At 59.9% G+C, this 18,038-nt stretch overlaps 1 protein-coding gene across 2 annotated transcripts; it reads left to right on the top strand.

The window, feature by feature from the left end:
- Nucleotides 1-3,401: 3,401 nt before the first annotated feature.
- Nucleotides 3,402-16,548, top strand: PPRC1 (PPARG related coactivator 1). 2 transcript variants are annotated; one of them, XM_040071885.2, is made up of 14 exons: nt 3,402-3,477; nt 7,116-7,259; nt 7,402-7,557; nt 7,950-8,063; nt 8,416-11,158; nt 11,570-11,623; nt 11,996-12,056; nt 12,404-12,489; nt 12,643-13,441; nt 14,886-15,059; nt 15,226-15,289; nt 15,496-15,617; nt 15,752-15,903; nt 16,213-16,548. In XM_040071885.2, exons 2-14 carry the CDS (start codon nt 7,200-7,202, stop codon nt 16,314-16,316), a joined length of 4,689 nt encoding a protein of 1,562 aa, XP_039927819.1. In that variant the 5' UTR covers nt 3,402-3,477; nt 7,116-7,199; the 3' UTR covers nt 16,317-16,548. The 2 variants fall into 2 exon arrangements, with proteins under 2 accessions (XP_039927819.1, XP_039927820.1); XM_040071886.2 differs by lacking the exon at nt 3,402-3,477 and adding an exon at nt 3,791-3,870.
- Nucleotides 16,549-18,038: the final 1,490 nt, after the last annotated feature.

The following is an 18,038-nucleotide window of genomic DNA, read 5'->3' as shown; positions in this document are numbered from 1 at the left end:
GTGGGTGAGGGTTCTCAGGGCTGCGGGAGCTACCAGGGTCGGCGCAGGGCTGAGGCTTCCATCTCGGCCCCCCCCCCCCGCCCCGGGCCGGGGCTGCTCTTCCCAGGGCCTGAGAGAGACCCGACTGCGGGCACGCGTGCTCAGGGACCCACGCCCGGGACGGCCGATGAGTGCCCCGGGTGTCTGAGGGTGGCTTGTTGGGGTTTCCGCCTGGGAGGCCGTGGGGACGAGCAGAGGACGACACGGCTGTTCGGCATGGAGGAGCCTACTTAAGGCTTGTGCTTTTTGGGACCGTGCCAGTCTCCCAGCCCCGGGGCACGGGGAGGACACGGCACTGTGGAGGTTGTAGGTGGGAGGGAAGGGGCCAGAGAGGACCGGGGGCAGGAAGGAAGGGGGTTTGCAGCAGCGCTTTGCACAGGCAGGGACATCGTGATCGACGTTTGCTGTGCCTTGTGCGGGGATGGCTGAGGCTCCTAGGCAGGAGGCTGGGAGCTGCTCTGGTCTGTGCTGCACTCTGTGCCGGAGGGATATGACAGCATCCCGGGTGAGGCTGGGAGCCGGGGAGATGCCAGGGCAGAAGGGGCAGAGTGCCATACGGACAGGGTCTCCCTGGGGGACACCCACCCAAGAGGATCTCATCAGGGATCCTGCCCCAACCCCATGCAGCTCTGCTCCTGCACAACGGCTGTGGGGCTAGAGCCCAGTCTTCAAAGGCAAGCACTGTCCCTCTACTGCCTTGACAAGATGCAGCCCCAGCCCCATGATGGGAGCAGCGTCCGGGGCTGGGCAACCTGTTCCAGGGAGCCAAAGCTCTATCTTCTCTCTGAAGGGCCAACTCCAGCCCATCTGCTTTTGCCTGGGTGGGACTCACATTCCTCTTTACTGAGTGAAGTGTCCTTTAAGCATCACACAGGTTGCAGGCTGTGCCTATTAGGCCTGAGGAAGCTGCCCACCCTGGGTGCTGCACAGGCTGAAATTGGACGACCCTGAGCAGCGTCTGGCTGTGCCTGGCCAAGGGAGTGGTCACAACACAGAGAGGGAAGGGAGGGGAGCCAGGGATGTAGAATGTGCATTTTCCTTTCTAGCTGTTGTTTGTTTTCCTTGTAAACCAGCAGGAATGCCTGATGCTGCCCTGTGCCAGGAGTGCATCCCTGCTGAGAGGGAGGTACCTGCAGGCAGGATTCCCTATGGTTACACTCCAGGGACTCCATGTGTAAGGAATATGGTCCCACTTTACAGGTCCCACTCTACACACCAGGCTAAGCTTGCTCTGTCAGAGATCAGCCTTGTTGTGCTGCAGGGTCCTGCCACACAGGCACAGAGGGATTAGGCAGGTCACTGCATGCCCTGGATGTGCCCCAGGGAGAGAACATGACAGGAAAGGAGGGTGCGGAGCAGGAGAAAGAAAGCTGCAGGGCTCCAAGGGGAACATTGCTCCACATCCCTGTCAGCAGGTTATGGACAGCTTCTCCTCAGGCCAGTGAAGAGACATGTGGACATTTCAAAAGTGACTTGTTCCCTGCTTTAGATTTGTTGAGCTCAGGGGAAGCAAAGTGCCCTTCAGAGGGGCAACCACACCTGGGCTGCAGAGAGCCTGGAGCACTTGTCCAGCTTCCCCTGCAGTACCAGAGGCAGGTGCTGGCCTGAGGAGCCTGTAACATCTAGCAAAATCCCCCACAGCCCAGCAGTGTGCTCACATTCACCCATTACAACACTTGTGCTCTGCAGCACTCAGACATGGATCCATGGCCCTGGAGAAGGACACAGCCTCCTGCCTGCTGCTCAGTGTTTTGGGCACATACCAGTGTCGGTGGGAGACGCTATGGGCTCTTTGGTTGAGGAGGTGGAGGAGAGCAGCTTCCCTGGACAGAGAGCCTATTTGTGGCTAGGGAAGAACAGCCCCTGCCAGGCAGGAGGTGACATGGGACAAGTGATCACATTTGAAAGTCCCTTGTAGCAGGGGTGGAAGGAAGGAGAGTGGGATGAGACTTCATGTGTCAGACATAGCACAGCCCAATGATCAGGAACACAACGGTGAGAAAAGCAGTTCTGTGCTCTGGATCTCCAAGGGAATCTGGCCTGGTCGGGTCTGTGCTCCAGGAACTGATGTAGAGGCTGGGACAATTACCCCCCACCAGGCCAGCCATGCACTGCAGAGCTCCAGTGACATGTCCACACTGCCTCTCAGGGATGTTCAGCACATCCCTGCACTCCATGAGATTATCCTACCGTCTGCCTGGAAGCCAGAAGACCTGCAGGAAGTGACAGCACCCGAAGGGACTCTGGGCTTCCTGAACAGAAGGTACCAAACAGGGCCAGGCCAAGCGCTTGCGCACACTGGCATCCCTTGCCTTCCTGGGGAGCCAGGCTGGACAGCAACTGTGTCCAGTGACCCGAGTTTGGCTCCCTCACATTTTCCAGGTGATTTTCTGTGTGCCAGCTTTGGAGAGCAAACCTAGGCACAAGCAGTGACTTGGGTACCTTGCCCCATTGCCATACCAGGAAGCTGCACGGCAGCTCGCGGTCCCCATCCCTCTTTTCACACCCGATAGTTTTTTTCCACACCCCCTGTGCCCACCACACGTGCACGTCACCTCCAGCAGCTCTACACGAGGCTGGGCTCAACGGACCACCATGGCAGTGCTGCATAGGCGCCTCAGGCACAGGGAAAGCTCACAGCTAGGGGACGGCGAGCCGCTGCGCCCACCGCAGCTGTGCCCCTGCTTTCCGGGAAGCGCGGGGACACGCGCCGGGGCCGCGCACACGTGTGCGCCAGAGCCGGCGGGGCGGGCCCGCGGCTCCGCGGGAAAATGCGCGCCTGCCCCGCCCCCAGGGGGCGCTTCCCGCCAGTCCCGCCCGCGCCGCCCCTCCCACCGCCCGCCGGGGGCCTGGCCGACCCTCCTCTTCCCCGCCCGCCGCAAGGATGGCGGCGAAGTCCGAGGGCCTGCCCGCCCTCAAGATGGCCGCCCGCGATCCCGAGGGCGGGCGCCCCCTCAGGCCGGTCGCCGCCGCTCGGCGCGCGGTCGGCGGCGAAAGGGTGCGCTCCCGGCGTGCCGCGCGCGGGCGAGGCTGCGCGGGGTCGCCGGGAGCTGTAGTTCGGAGCGGGCAGCGGTCACGTGGCGCGCTCGGCAGTGGCCGCGCTGGGAGCAGAGGCGCCAAGATGGCGGCGCGGCGGGGCGGAGCGGTGCCCGCCGCCAACGGGGCCGGTGCCGCTGCCGCTGTCGCCGCGGCCGCTCCGCGAGGCCTGGCGAGCGGCGGAGCCCTGCACGAGCCGGCTTTCCGCGCCGGCAGCCCCCTGCAGGTAAGGGACGGCGGGGCGCGGCGGAGCGCGCTGTGACACGTGGAGGCCGGGGCGGCTCCCGCGGCGGCAGCACCACGTGTGCCGGGAGCGGGCCCGCCGCACCGGCGGCGGGCGGGGGGCGCAGCGCGGGTCGGCGGTGTCTGCGCTGGTCCCGGAGTGGGGCGCCCTTTCTAAAGGTGGAGGACTGGGGTGCCCGGAGCTCTCCCGCTGGGGGAGATTATGGGGCTGGGGGGGATGGTCGCACCACGACCACGGGACCCGGCGGGACGGGTGGCTTGGTGTCCCCTGCCGGAGGTGACACCACGGCCTTGGGTAATGGGGGCAGGGGGATGCCGCTCACGCCATTCCCCCGCGGTTCCTCCATCCCGGCGCCGCTCTCTGCCACTTGCGGCCGCGGGGAGCTGGGGCTGGCGCGGTTTGGGACACCGACACCCGCTGTTTTCGGTGGCAGGAGCTCTGCGTGCAGAACGTGGCCCGGGCCGGGGGGGAGGTTCCCCGAGCCGTACCGAGAGCTTATCCACGGGAAGCGGGGCTTTATCCCGTAGCAAGAGACTCCCGCGTTGGGGCAGGTATGGGGCGCGGCGCTGCCGTTGTCACCGGCCCCCGTCGGTCCCTGCCATGGCTGGGCTGGGTACGAGTGCGCTGCTGTCTGGACTGGGAGCGCAGGGATGGCGCACCCCAGGAGGGGATGTGGGGACACCTGCGTTGTGCATTTGTAGGGATTATTCGGGGGAAGCCCTAGGCTTCTGCCTCCGCCATGGTCCTCCTGCGTGGCCGAGGGGCTGCGGGGGTGACCCCCTTCCCATTCCGACCCCGGGCTTGGGGACGCCAGTCCTGTCTCGCCCCTTCCCGACGCGAGCAGAGTGGGCTGCATATGGGGGAAGAGAGGCGTGTACCCTCCTGACGTTTTCTGAAAGCAGCAGAGGAATCCACGGAGCATCCTCTGGCTGTGCCGCGCTGGCGGGCGGAGCCCCCCGGCTTCCCGGGCTCACCCCGCGCCCTTGCCGGTAGCTCCGGTGCTGTAAGCGCAGCCTTGGCAGCTAGGCGGGGACCATGGCCGCCCTGTGCTCGGGGCGTAGCCGCAGCACGCCGGGCACACGTGTCACCAGCGGCCTGCGGGGGCCTCCGTTGTCCCTTACGGGGACCAGAACAGCGAGCGCAGTGTATCCTGTGCCGGGTGGGTACTGGAAGAGCTGGTGGCCACGCTCAGACTGTGTCCATTGCAAGCGGTGAGCCAGTCCCAGTACCCTGCTGCCCAAAGCCCACTCTGGGGCTGTGAGCATCCTCCCTTCTCCCCGGCAGTGCTGGTTGCTTGGGCACAGCATGGCCAGAGCCGAAGCCTGTCCTTGAATATTCCCGTGACCCTCTTCCCTGCAGCGCTGCTGTGAAGCAAACACAGGGAGCTGTGAAGGAGGCATGGGGGGTTCCCCCCTCCCCTCCGGGCTAGGAGTGACAGGGGTCTCTGGCAGGGAGGGGAGCGGGCAGGGACGCTGAAGCAGGCTGGGCTGGTTCATACCCCCGCCCCGACGCACAAGCGATGCTCAAGCGATGAGGGCTGCAGGAGGTGCCCGTCCCCAGGTGGATCAAAGAGAGTCCTGGGGGAACACAGCCCAGGCCGGTGACTCACGGCTGTGGGACTCCTTGTTGCAAGGCGCTGAGTCAAGTGAGTCGAGGAAGGCATGGGAGATTGCCCGCCCTCCCTGTCTCCCTTCTGCCTGGGCTTCGGGCAGGAGCCACAGGAAGAGGCCATTTGGATGAGAGGGTTTTACTTCCCTCCCTCCTAATGTCCAGCGCTGATCACAGCTGGAAACCTCTTATTACATGCTTCCTTTGGGGAGAGTCAGTCCTGCGGCCAGATGGGCAGGGCTGTGCAGCCCCGGGATGTCCTCTGGATCCCTTTGCCATCTTCAGGCAGGGGTCAGGTGGTCCTTGCATCCCTGGGCTGTTGATGCTCCATCCTGCTGGCTCCTTCGGTGGCCGTGTGCCTCTGCCTGCCCGGTCACCGCTGACTCAGGGTCGCACGCCGGGGCTGGGCGTGTGAGCCTGGATGTCCTCCCAGTATCTGCGTGAGGATTGGCCGGGAATAGCAGCCAGGCTGCGCCTAGAGGGCTGCCAGCAGGCTCTGCGCCGCGCTCTGACCAGCAGCCAGCACCGGCAAGGGGGGGAACTGGGATGCTGAGGAAAGCAGGAAAACTGCTTTAAAACAGCTCCATAGCCTGATCTGCCTGGGGGGGTGGAACGGTGTCCTGGTGTCACTGGTGTGCTCCACTTTCAGACAGAGGGCCTTGGGAGAGGCTGGACTGGGCTGACAAGCTGCCTGCTGAGTGCCAAACCACTGCAGACTCCTGGTCTTTAGGGCTGTCATGTCACAGACTGGGGGAATTTGGGATGGGTAGCTTCAGGGCATTGCTGTAGGTGTCCTGGCTTTGATTCCCAGCCTGGTCTCGGGGTGCCTGTGTTCTGGGGTTCCACAGGTCTCCTGAGTGTGCTGTGGGCTGCGCTGCCTGCTTTGTCTTATCATGGCAGGTTTCTGGAGAACCCCAGGGACCAGGGGTTTAGGTGTGTGGCTTTGGTGCTGTCGTATTTTAGAAAAACCTATTTTGTGAAATGCCTGCTGTCTCTGGTGCAGTTTACTGCTTGCTAGGAGAGGATTTCAAAGTATTACCAGGTTCTCTCTAGGGACAAGGTACATTTTGTTCTGCATGGGCACAGGCTCATGCAAGCTGTGGTACCTACATGAAACACAGGTGAACTGCATCAGATGTGCATCCTGCAAGGTTCAGCCGTATTCTTACCATGCTGGTGCTGCTCCAAGGGCAGGAAGATAGGTTGAAGCCTGCTCCTGGCTATCTTTGGGAGGGAGGTGTACTCTCCCAGGGCCCTGTCCTTGGTGCCCTTATCTTTCCAGCTTCTGTTATCTCTCTGCCTAAGCCCATCTAAAACAGCAGTTCACATCCTGTCTTCTGCCAGTGACGCGCCTGTGCTGCTGCTCTGCCCTGTGTGTCCTATGGCTCTACTCTACTGGGGGCTGCAGCCCCTGCCCTCACTCAGCATCTGGCTTTTCCTGGCCATCCTGCAGCATGGCTCTGGACTGCAGTGCAAATACTTTTTTGAAGTTTCTCCGAATTACCCAAGCATCCCTGGAGAGGTGGCTGGAGGACTGGAAAGGAAGTGGGGTTGGGAATTTGAAGGAGGAAGCGTAACAAACTGGTTTGGTCCTGGATTGCAAGCACAGACCATGTCCTCTTGTAGCCTGCAGCAGAGGTATTGGGGTAGGGCTCCAGCAGTGGCAGCTGGCTGCACTCCTCTTGCTGATTCCTGCACTTTTGTTATGAATTTCGTAATGGTTTTGGGCTTATCTGAAGCGCCAACAGCCAGAATTGGAGGGGCACGTGACAGTCCATGAGGTGGCAGGAGCTAGGCTGTGCCCTCCCTGTCCTGCACAACCAGTGTGTGGTGTTGGGTAGAGCCTGATGTTTTATCCATTCATCTTTCCGAGTCACGCAGCTGCAAAGTGAATCAGGCAGAAATTTTTGGTGTGGTGGCATCCTGTGTAATTGGAAGGGTCTTGGGCTGAAAGCAGCACAGGGTTTTGTGCAGTGGACTCTTCTGAAAGCAAAGGAGAAGATGGCACTGTGCCACCTTCTGACCTGCAGCTGTGTCCCACCTGCTTCCCCTGCGTGTTCAGGGTGCTGAGGGTGCCCAGCCACTGTTTGCAGCACAGGCTGTCAGGAGCCCATGTGTGCTGAGGGAAATCAGTACTGGTAGTGGGGCTGTGCAAAGTGTTTACCTGGCTCCCCATGCTCCTCAACAGTGCTTTTCCCTCGAGGAGGATGACCCGAACTTAACATCACTGGATGCAGAAACCATCTTAGAAGCTGAAGAGATCCTGGGGACAATGCAGAACTATCTTGACTCCTCTGTGATCTCCATCATTGAGGATCTTTCTCTGAGCGAGGTGGGAGCTCACACACAGATGTCAGATGTGGTGGCCGGGCTGGCCTTAGCTGTGGCATGGGTGGGGGTGGTGGCAGTGTCCTCCATGTCCAGATCTTATGGCTGTATTCCATTGCCCTCTGAGACTGTCCCTACCCTTGCAGCAGAGCAAGGCCTGCCTGGATGCACAGAACGAGCTGTCCCTGCTGACTGCCATCACAGAGATCTTGGACAGCACAGATGATGAGACCCTGTCCCCATTTGACACCATCATGGACGCAGAGCTGCTGACCTCACCTCGTGAGCGGGAGAATCCCTCGGTAAGTTGGGGAGCAGATGCAGCCGGCCTCCAGAGCCCATGGGAAGATGCTCAGGCAGGGCTCTGCTAGGTCCTAGTATGAGGATGCCCTGAAGTAGTAGGACCCTGGTCCCTAGTACCCTGAGATGTACTGTCATGATGGTTCCAGTGTGAAAGAAGTGCTCTGAAAGGGCCATGCCTTCGTCATGGGTCTTTATACAGAGCCAGGGATGTGCCAGAGGCTTTGGGGAGCAGCACGTCCCCAATGGGAGCTGCGTGCAGTGTGAGTGAAACAGGGCTGTTTGCTCTTTGGCTTTGTGGGGTGAAGTGCGTGGGCATTGTGGGGCTGGGGGTGGCCTGTCCCCTCCAGCAGCATAGACCTGCCACTGTCTCATCTTGTGTCCATCTTTCCAGTTTCAGAAGTTTCTCACCTTATCCCGCCCGTTGCTGGAGTGCGAGAGCCCTACCCTGGAACAGCCTAAGGCTCTTAGGCCTCTCAGCAGCAGCAGTGTCTCTGTGGTTGGGAAGGTGAGCAGCTGAGCAGGGGAAGCTGAAGCAGCAGTGTTGTAGTGGTGCTGGGATAACTGTCCCTGCTGCAGTCCCCAGTGCCAGCCTTCCTTCCTGGCACAGGCATCCTTTCTCAGAAGCGATGCTTTTGCAAGGCACCAGGGGCAGTGGGAAGAGGGTCTGCCTCAGGGACTGGGGATGCTCCCATAGGAGCATCAGCTCTGTTGTGTTTTACTGGGCAGGTCAAATGTGTCCCAGCTTTTTGTCTGCCATGGGGGCTTTGCTGTAGAGTTGCAGCAGACCCAGTTGGCTGTCCTAGGGGAGTGCTGCTAAAATCCCAGGAACTGATGTTTGCTGTTATGCTCCTTCCCAGACTGACACAGATGTGGCCTGGGACCGTGCTGCTCATGGCCTCGAGGACCCAATGCTGCCAAAGAAGCAAGTCTGCAGCACTCCGAGGGTGGAGCGCAAGGTGGGCTGGCACCGAGCCCGAGAGCAGCCCCTGCCGCAGCGCAGTGATGGGGAGGAAGAAGAGGAGGAGGCTGCCTTGAGCCTGGAGCTAGACAGCAGCATGGAGGCTGTGGATTTCTGTGTGAGTGAGGCTGGGGCGGTGCTGGAGGAGCATGAAGACCCATGCATCATCAACACAGGTGATGTATCCCTGAGTGAGCTGGTGAAGTCTATGCACCCCTACTGCCTGCCTACCTTCACTGTGTGCCTGGACCCTGACACTGAGCCTGTGGCCAAAGAATTTCTGAGCAGTCCTGTCTTGCTGGAAATTGTGCCTGGAGAGGGAGAGAGTGTGGAGATCCCTGTGGTCCTGCAGCCCTTGACTCCCAGCTCCCCTGGCCTGGAGCCCCAGCTTGTGCGAGTAGAGGAAAGTACCAGCGAGTCAATCTCAGAAGATCGAGGGGAGCTGCCAGGAGCTCCAGCCCAGGAAAATGGGGTGGAAGGGGAGGAGAAGGAAAAACTTCCTGGGAAGGAGCCTTCATGCACTGTCCCAGAGGCCACCTCCCCACTGGAGACAGCAGCATGTGGAGCCTTAGGTCGCAACAGCAGCTCCTGGCACAGCACAGAGGCCCCAGCAGGTGGAAAACGTGAATGCTCTGAGAAGGGACGAGGCCGTGAGAGAGCAAGGAAGAGTCGGAAAAAGAAAGCAGAGGAGGACCAAAGCAAGCAGGCCAGGCCTGGCAGGGACTGTGTAACCCACCGGCTCCGTTCCACTGGCTCTGGACAGCCCCATGTGCAGCCAGCCAGCAGCCGGCAGCGGGCAGAGTGTCCCTCTGTTCAGGTCTCAGACTTCCTGGCACAGCAGCTGGAACGAGCCCGAAAAGAGGGGCAGATGGAGCTGCATGCTGAGCAGGCACCGCGGCCCCGGGGCAAGCCTCGGAGCACAGCAGGGACCCTCTTGCCCAAGAAAGTGAAGCAGGAGCTGCAGAAGGAGCCAGCATCAGAAACCATGAATGTGGCCTTGGAGAAGAACAAGACTCTGGTGCCCCTGGAGAAGACTGCACCAAGCGTGGAGGGGCAGCCAGCAGCTGCCTGTCCCAGCCTGACAGACCAGGCTGAAGGCCAGGCAGATGTGCAGCCATCTGCCAAACAGAGCAGTGGGGTCTTGGAGGCTGCCTCTCAGCTCCCAGAGCCAAGTGCTGGGCTGGAGCCTGCCCAGAGTCTGCCAGCAGCAGAGCCGAGTGCGGGCCTGCCTAAGGAAACCAAACCCAAGGCCCTGAGCCTGAGTGAGTACCGCATCCGCATGCTGCACCGTCAGCCCAGCGCGGCTGGCAGCCAGGAAGGCAAGAAGCAAGTGGCCAGCAAGTGGCCCAGTGTCCCTGAGCCTCCGACAGAGCTAGCGGAGATCCCCTGCCTGATGCCACCCATGCGCTCCTCTACTGAGGCAGACAGTGCTCAGAAGGGACCAGACAAACCCACCAGCCCTGCTGCTGTCCCACCTCCTGCCAGCAAAGCTCCCACTGCTCTGACTTCAGCCCCAGCACCTGCCACAGCTCCACCATCCCCATCAACACCAATGCCTTTTGTCGCACCAAACGTGCCCCCAGCTGCTGGGGTGGCCCCCACTGGGATGCCGCCAGCCTCTGCCGGTGCTTACGCCCTTTACCCACCAGTGCCTTCCTGGCCTTGCTTCAGCCCGCAGCCCATGGGCTGCCATGGCTTGCCTCCACCACCCAGTGCCAGCTCCTCCAGTACTTTTCACGTGGTGCCTGGCGTCCCACCTCCAGCCATGGCCTGGCCCCCTCCACCTGTGCCACCCCCACCTCCATTTGGCCCTGGTGGCCCCTATGCCCCGGTTGGGTGGGCACCGCCGTCCTACTGGCCAGGAATCCCCATGCCGCCTCCGGTGCCTTCCCGTGCACACAGGGACCCTAGAGCAGCAGCGCAGGCCACCACCGCCTTCCCAGCTGGCAGCCACCCTGGCACAGCCCTTCTGCATGGGCAGCCTCCTGCCGCCCCTGTGCTCAGCTGCCCAGAGCCACCAGCCTTCCCCACCCAGTCACCTGCTGCCCCGACCAGCGAGATGGGGGCTGCAGGTGGCATGGCCAGGCCAGCGACTGGCAGGGTGTCAGGCCCCAGGAGGCAAGCACGGCTGGCAGGAGAGAGCTCTCTCCCCAAGGCCCCTCTGGCTCCAGCCCCAGCCCAGCCCCTGCCAGGTCCCTCAGCTGCCACTGCCCAGCCCAGCAGGGTCCCTCCTGCAGTGCCAGTCCCCCAGGCTGTCCCCACCCAGCTTCTGGAGGAGCCCCAAGCTGAAACTCCCAACCAGGTCCCAAAGGACCCCTCAGCTGCCATCTGCTGCCCAGCAGAGGTGTCTCCTGCCCCTGTTGGGGAGTCCCTTGGCACCCATGCCATGAAGAAGGCTGTAGGGCCAGGCAAGGAGGCAGTGGAGAAAGCCCTGTCGGAACCCAAAGCAGCTGCTGGGCAGGAGTTGCCTGGCCAAAAATCCACCTCCCAGGTTGTGGCACCACCACCAAAAGCAGGTCGAGAGAGCAGCCTTCCCACCAAGGCACCCACTGTGCGGCCATGGAGGCACCAACCACTCCTCAGCCCAGCTCAGCCCAGCGACAGCAGCAAGGACATTGTGCAAGCCTTCATCAGCGAGATCGGTGAGTGGGAGGGCCTGCAGGATGCTGGGTTGAGTGTCAGCAGCGTCAAGGCTGCAGTGCTGCCAGCAACCTGTGTAGCAGGACCGGTTCCTGGCACTTCTGGGGGTGAGGGTGCCAAAGCTATACCCACAGGCTTGCAGTTTCTTCCCAGTCCTTTGCTAGGACATTGCCTACAATGGATGGTCTGGGCTGACTGTCCTGAAACTACTCCCTTCTGGGATGGCAGAGCTGGGTGTTCCTCTATTTGCTGTGAGAGATAGAGCTGCTGCAGTCTCTCTTACTGCTTTTCCTCCCCAGTGCTTACCCCACCCAGGGAGGCTGATGCAGTGAGAGAATGGGGTTGGGGTGCATCACTATGGTGCTGCGAGAATGCTAGCTGATCTGACTTGCTGTGCTTTCTCCCTTGCCCAGGGATTGAAGCCACCGACCTGTCCAGCCTGCTGGAGCAGTTTGAGAAGTCTGAAGGTGCGGATCTGGCATTCCATCCCCCACAGGGCTCCCTCGATGCCATACTGGGCACGTCCATGTTCCCTATGTCAGGGTGGTAGTGGGAGGGCTGTGAATTTGCTGCCTGTGGGCTTGTGTTACCCTGCCTAGGTGTTTTGTCCTGGTGCTGTCTCTGTCTCCATCTCCTTGGCCTGTGGAAACACCTGGGGATCCCTGTGGCAACCAAAGGGGTGGTGAAAAGTCTGTGAAGGGAAAAGGATGTGCAGCTCCTATCTTCAGGGAGCTGGGTTTCAGGTGCTCTGAAACCTCTGAGTTGTTCCTGGGGTGCTTTGTGGACCCTGTCCTTCAACCCCACTTGTTGCCAATCTCACCTACCTGTTCTCTTTTCAGCCAAGAAGAAGGAAACTCCTGTACAGCCCCCTGAGGAAAGGCAGCTGATGGGGAGCTCTGGGTAAGTATCAAGACCTTGGCAGCTGGTGCCCAGCATGGAGCCCAGCAGAGCAAGGGCACAGAGCAGCTTTCAGTCCTGGCAGGGTTTGAAATGTGCTGGGGCTGTGTCTGTTGGCCCAGGAGGGGCTGAGCTTGTCACTGGACTGGGACAGAGCTGGCACTGGGGGAAAAAGTGGGAGAAGCAGTGATGGGCATGACCAGGCTGTGCAGGTTTTATCCTTGCAGCTCTCTCGTATCCTCTGTCCTCATGGACTCGCCAATGGGGCAGATGGAGTGGGTACCCCAGGTGTGGGGAGTGGGGCTGGGCTTTGCCTGCTATGTTTGACAAAGCTCCTTTCCCATTCTCAGGCCTGAGACTCAGCAGGATGCACCAACCCAGCAGGACAGGAAGCCCCCAGATGGCCTGCAGGCCTCTGAGCTGGCCAATGTGGCAGGTAATGAATACTTGGGGCAAGGTAGGGTAGTCTGCCATGTTGTGTATCTGAGGAAACACCTTGGGGAGTGAGGGAGGCTGGGAAATGGGGGAGACCTAGCTGAGTGAGTTGCAGCAAAGGGCTGCTTTTTTAAGCCTTCTGGTGCTTTCCTAGGCCTCACGCCCCCAGCGACGCCTCCTCACCAGCTCTGGAAGCCTTTGCCTGCTGTCTCACTGCTGGCCAAGACCAAGTCACCTGGGTCTGTGCCCCAGGAGGGGCCCCAGATGACAGCCAAGCTGATGAAAGCCAAGCCACTGCCCCCAAACAAGATTGAAGTGAAGAGCATGGTGCCAGCCTCTGCCAGCACAGCCCCCAGCCATGTCTGCTCGGGAGACCATGACTACTGCATCCTAGGAACACCACAGCTCGAGAGCAGCAATATCTCTGGCACAAAGCCCGCTGCCAAGGGTGGCTCCCGCTGGAATGTCAAACACCACCGGGACATCACTATCAAACCCATCTCCTCCTTAACCAAACGGACGCTGGACCAACCTGAGTCCACCCCACCAGCCCCTAACACCACCACGAGGCACAGCCAGGAGCCCTTGGAGATGGCCTGCCTAGCGCCCCTGGATTATCGGACTACCATCCCCAACAAGGCCACCACTGTGTGCAGCAGTCCCCCCACCTCAGTGCTCCTGTCTCCAGCTGCATCCCCCTGCCGGGACCAGGAGGTGCGGACTCCTAGTGCCCAGCCCAGCCATGCTGCTGCCAAGCGGTCCCTGCGCTGCTACCGGAGACCCCAGGACTCACCCAGCCCCTCTACTGACAGCTGGAGGGCTGGCCGGAGTCGTGCCAGCCGTTCTTTCAGCTCCAGTTCGGATGGAGCTAGCGAGTCCTCGTCTTCGTCTTCATCCTCGTCCTCCCGATCCCGGTCACGGTCGCTCTCCCCACCCCCCAAGCGGTGGCGAAGGTAAGTGGTGGATTGTTGCTTGCTCTTGGGGCAGCTGTCCAGTGGCCGGTCTTTTGGAAGTGCCCAGACGCATCTTTATGGTCCTACTAGGTGGCTTGATTTGATCTTTCTGTCCTTGTGGCTCTTCTGAAGGGATGTTTGGCTCACAGAGGGTGGAGGAGCTGCAGCAACTCCCTGCCCATCTTTCTGGCTGAAGCCCACATCTGGGCTCATGTGCCTGCAAAGTCACCACTGAGCCAGACTTCCTTACTCCTTCTAAAACACCCAGTCCGTGTTACAAGTCATTGGCTGCGTCTTTGCTTTTTGGATGCTTTTTTGGAGCATTATGGCAGGTGTTCATGTTTGTGTCGTGCAGCTGCTGCAGCCCTTGGTGTACAAATGAGAGGAGCCACAGTGGAGCTCTCCAGGAAGCTGCTGGAGGCAAGCAGGGAAAAACCTGTCTGGCTTGGCTGCCTCGGGGGCTCCCTGTTCTCCTTATGCATGTGGCTGTGTAGGAAAGTGGGACAGCTTGGTTTCCGTGGGATGCGTTTCTTTTGGAATCCTTGCGCATCTGAGTGATGTGCAGCCTGTCCCAGCTTGGCTGGGAGGCACTGGAGCTGGTAAAGGGATTCTCTTTCTGTCGTTCTCTTGGTGTTGGCTGGTTCTGGAGATGTCCCTGGGCATGAGGGGCCTGTCCAACCAAGACCCCTTCATTGACATCTCATAAATGCAGAGGCTGGAGCTGGAAAGGGCAGGTATAAAGCGCCATGTTCCATGGATGTGCAGTTTGGGGATTGTCAAGTGATATCTGTCTCATCTTTCCAGCAAGTCAGCTGGCTTTGTGCTGGAAAATGTCCCCATATACTGTGCCACCCTGACTTGTCCTCCAGGAGAAAATGTGGCAGAGTCAGGCAGCATGCCCTATCAGGCCTGGGTTTGCCCATGGCAGGGACCAACTGTGGCCAGCATGTCTGGAGAGGGACTGTGCTCCTGGGTGAAGGCAGCACAGCTTAATCCCAGACGTGTTTTGGTCCTGCTCTTCTTAAGCTTTCCCTGGCCTTGCTGAAGCTCTTGCAGTCTCTGTTCATGGCTGTTGAGCACAACGTGAATGTAGTGTTGTCCTGTGCGTTGTGTGGGGCTCAGCACAGAAGTCCTAGCCCTTTCCGAGCCTTCCCAGGCACAGCCTTGTGCTTCACAGTTCCCCTGTGACTTTATTTCTCTTGGGAAGCTGTGCCTCCTGTGAGCCTGCTCCCTTTTCTCTGTGGCATTGGGAGCCAAATGGAGCAACATTTCTGTAGTGTTGTTGCTGCCCTGGCAATCTTGGGCAGAGGCTTCCCCATCCTGGGGATGGGTCCTGTCCAAGTGGGATGCTGGATACCATGGGGATGATTGAGGTATTTTTCTACTTTGGAGCCTCATGATGCTGGACAAAGGCAGGGCTCAGCTGTATCTCTCCTTCCCCCAGGTACCGCTCAAGATGTTCCCACAGTTCCTCCTCTCGCTCCAGCTGTGGGTCATGTGGCAGGTTCCGGGACAGATCCTCATCCTCATCATCAACATCCTCCTACTCATCCAGGTCCTCATCCCGCAGCCAGTCCCGCTCTCCCTCACCTCGCAGGAGGAGTAACAGGTGGAGAAGGTGAGTGTGGCTACCTTGCAGCGGTGTGAGCTCTCCCCAGCCCATCTCCCAGCCTCCTGTGGAGGAGGGGTGGACCCACTCTTTCAAGATCTCCCTTGTGTTTAGAATCACTCTTCTGAGACCCCCATGATTCTGTAGCTCACGTGTCTGCTTTCTGCCCTGACAGATACAGTTATGATGCGCAGGACCACTACCAAAGGCAGAGGATCCTCCAAAAGGAACGTGCAATAGTGAGTGATGGAGGGCTGGGAATCTGGGGCTGGAAATCTGGGGCTCCACAGCCCTTCTGTCACTTCAGAAAGCCATGGGGGGTGTGCAGGCTTGCCAGCAGCATTGCTGGGAGGCCCTGGACAGGGCGCAGTGCGGGGGGAGGCCATGCAGGGAAGGTGCTCTGTGCGAGAGGTCCTGCTCATGGATGGGGCATCCCTGCCCACAGGAGGAACGGCGAGTTGTGTTTATTGGCAAGATCCCCAGCCGGATGACACGGTCAGAGCTGCGGCATCGCTTCTCTGTATTTGGGGACATTGAGGAGTGTACCCTTCATTTCCGCTCCGAAGGGTAAGAGCTGTGGGAAGATGGGTCAGTCCGTCCCTGGGTTGACTCCTCTTGGCCTTTCTCCTGTTACTCAAGGGGATGTTGCAGACCAAAGGGGGAGACAAACATAACTTGCTGCTGATCTCCTCCAATGTCAGGGATAACTATGGCTTTGTCACCTACCGCTATGCTGAGGAAGCCTTCGCTGCCATCGAGAGTGGACACAAGCTGCGGCGCCCAGACGAACAGCCCTTTGACCTGTGTTTTGGTGGCCGCAGGCAGTTCTGCAGGAGGAACTACGCCGACTTGGGTGAGTTGTGCAACCTCCAAGTTAGGGGTTGGCCTCCCTTGGTCCTTCTCTTCTTTCCGTAGGAGGCAGAGGAGGCGTAGGAGTCCCCATACTTGGGGTCGGTCAGGGTTGGCAGCAGAGCCACATCCAGTAACAGTCCTGCCCTGGAGGTTGAACGGGGGCTCCCTGTCTCTCCAGTACTGTGTTGGAGGCCGGCCCAACTCTGGGTCTAGAGGCTGGCAGGTGATACAAGATAAGTTTGCTGTGGGAATGGCTGAACTGTGCCAGTGTTTTCATGGGCTCAAGACAGCCTCTCCCCATCTCTTCCAGATTCAAACCGGGAGGATTTTGACCCAGCTCCTGTCAAGAGCAAGTTTGACTCCCTGGACTTCGACACTCTGCTGCAGCAGGCACAGCGCAGCCTGCGGAGGTAGCGGCAGGCAAGGCGGAGCACCCGCCCTCACTTTTATACTCAAATACAAAAGGCAAAAAAATTATGGGGAGAGAGATGAGGTTTTTAATAAAATAAAAAAGGAAAAAAAGTTGTTTTATAACCAATATTTAAGGAGGACAGGTCATTGGCCTTCAACTGGAGCAATCCAGGAAAGTGGAAGTCCTGGCCTTACCCCAGACTTATAATAAATGCGGATGCCCAAGCAGCAGCAATGCCTTGTTTCCTCCTTTGTGTGGGCTATTCCCAGGTGTGGGCTCAGGCTGTTCCCCCCTCAAGACCCCAGGGACTCTGCCTGCGGTACCGTCCCACAAAATGTTGCACAGGAGTGGGATGTCTGGGGAGAGTGGGGCAGGACTGAGGTCAGTGAGCGTGTTGTCAGGCGGTCTTCAGTGGCCTGGCAAGGGGTGAATGCCTCTCTGAGGACCCCTGAGCCTGTCGCATGGGCTCTGCTGGCTGCAGGACTTGGCACCCTGACGCTCCCTGCCGTTTTGGGGCCATCTGCACCTCCCGCGCTGGCCACGGGGCGGCACTGCAAGATCCTCCACCTCCGCTCCCGGCAGTGGGCTGGGAACAAACGGGCTATAGCCCTTGGCCAGAGCTCGGGCAGGGCTCTGCTCTCTCCGAGCCCACTGCCCTGTGTGCCTGTCCCTTTCGAGCCTGCTCCTTGGTATTGCTCTGGCTTGCCAGAAGGAGAGGGGTGACATCTCATCTCTGGGTTTCCCCCGAGGGAGAGGTGTTTGTGTGACTGCAGAGACTGCAGCTGTCTGCAGTGGGATGGTGTTTGGCAGCAAAGGATGGCCAGTGGCAGGGAGGGATGGATGATGCCTGTCTAGGCCCTCTGAGTGCATTGCGGCTCATGGAGGAGGGGAGCAATTGCAGGCAGCCCCCAAGGGAGCATGCTTGGGCCTGCTGCCAAGCATCTTTCCTGCTCTTGTGCTGGCAGTCAGGGAAAAGCCCTGCCTTGGGCTGGTCCCTTGCAGGTGGCAGTGCTGACTGTGAACCCTGAGATGGCATAGAGTACCACGGCTTCAGGACTGGGACGGGCTTGGGGCGTGGTGCAGTGGTGCCTGTTTGAGCTCTCTCTTGGCACACCCTGGCTTAGGGAAGCCTGCAGCTGCCCAGTTGGGCAGTGCAGAGCTGGGAGGGTGTGGAGGGAAGTGATGGGCAGGGGATGGACCCCCCCCATACCCCTCCCAGGGATTTTCATGGTGTTTGCGGTGGGATGGGGCTGGCCAAAGTCCCTTCAGATCCCTTACTTGGTGGAGGCAGCACCCTCTCTAATAGTGTGAGAGCAGGGAGGGGAAATATGGGCAATAAATCCAGTGTTGGGGGGGTTCAGCCAAGTTGATGCTGATGTTGCCAGCTGGATCATGTTCAAGGCTCTGAGTCCTTTGTGGCTGTGCCTGGGTGTATTACAGCCCTCTTATGGTCTGGCACTGTGGCTGGAACCCACCTCTTCCCTTGCTGCTCCCATAGATGGAGCGAGGTGCTCCTGCTTCTGCCTGCACAGTAGGTGACTTGTGCTGCTCCACCGCTCAGCCCAGGGAGGCCTCTGCAGTACCCAGGGATGTGGGGTATAGTAAGGTTGCCTGCAGGTGGGTCCTGAGTGAGCTCCCACCCTGTTCTCTCCTGCCTGCCCCTGGACTTTATACAAGGGAAGCTCCAAGGAGGCAGATAAAGGCAAGGGTGTGAGTGGGATAGG

Source organism: Hirundo rustica, chromosome 8, assembly GCF_015227805.2.
Source record: "Hirundo rustica isolate bHirRus1 chromosome 8, bHirRus1.pri.v3, whole genome shotgun sequence".
NCBI classification, from domain to species: domain Eukaryota; kingdom Metazoa; phylum Chordata; class Aves; order Passeriformes; family Hirundinidae; genus Hirundo; species Hirundo rustica.
Note: the sequence above shows the minus strand (reverse complement) of the source record. Positions and strands in the feature narration are given on the sequence as shown.

Excerpts from the sequence above, each read along its gene's own strand:
- PPRC1 (XM_040071885.2), top strand. The coding sequence starts at position 7,200 with ATGCAGAACTATCTTGACTCCTCTGTGATCTCCATCATTGAGGATCTT. Across the intron at positions 7,260-7,401 it reads AGGATCTTTCTCTGAGCGAG|CAGAGCAAGGCCTGCCTGGA; the intron begins GTGGGAGCTCAC and ends CTACCCTTGCAG. Across the intron at positions 12,057-12,403 it reads CAGCTGATGGGGAGCTCTGG|GCCTGAGACTCAGCAGGATG; the intron begins GTAAGTATCAAG and ends TCCCATTCTCAG.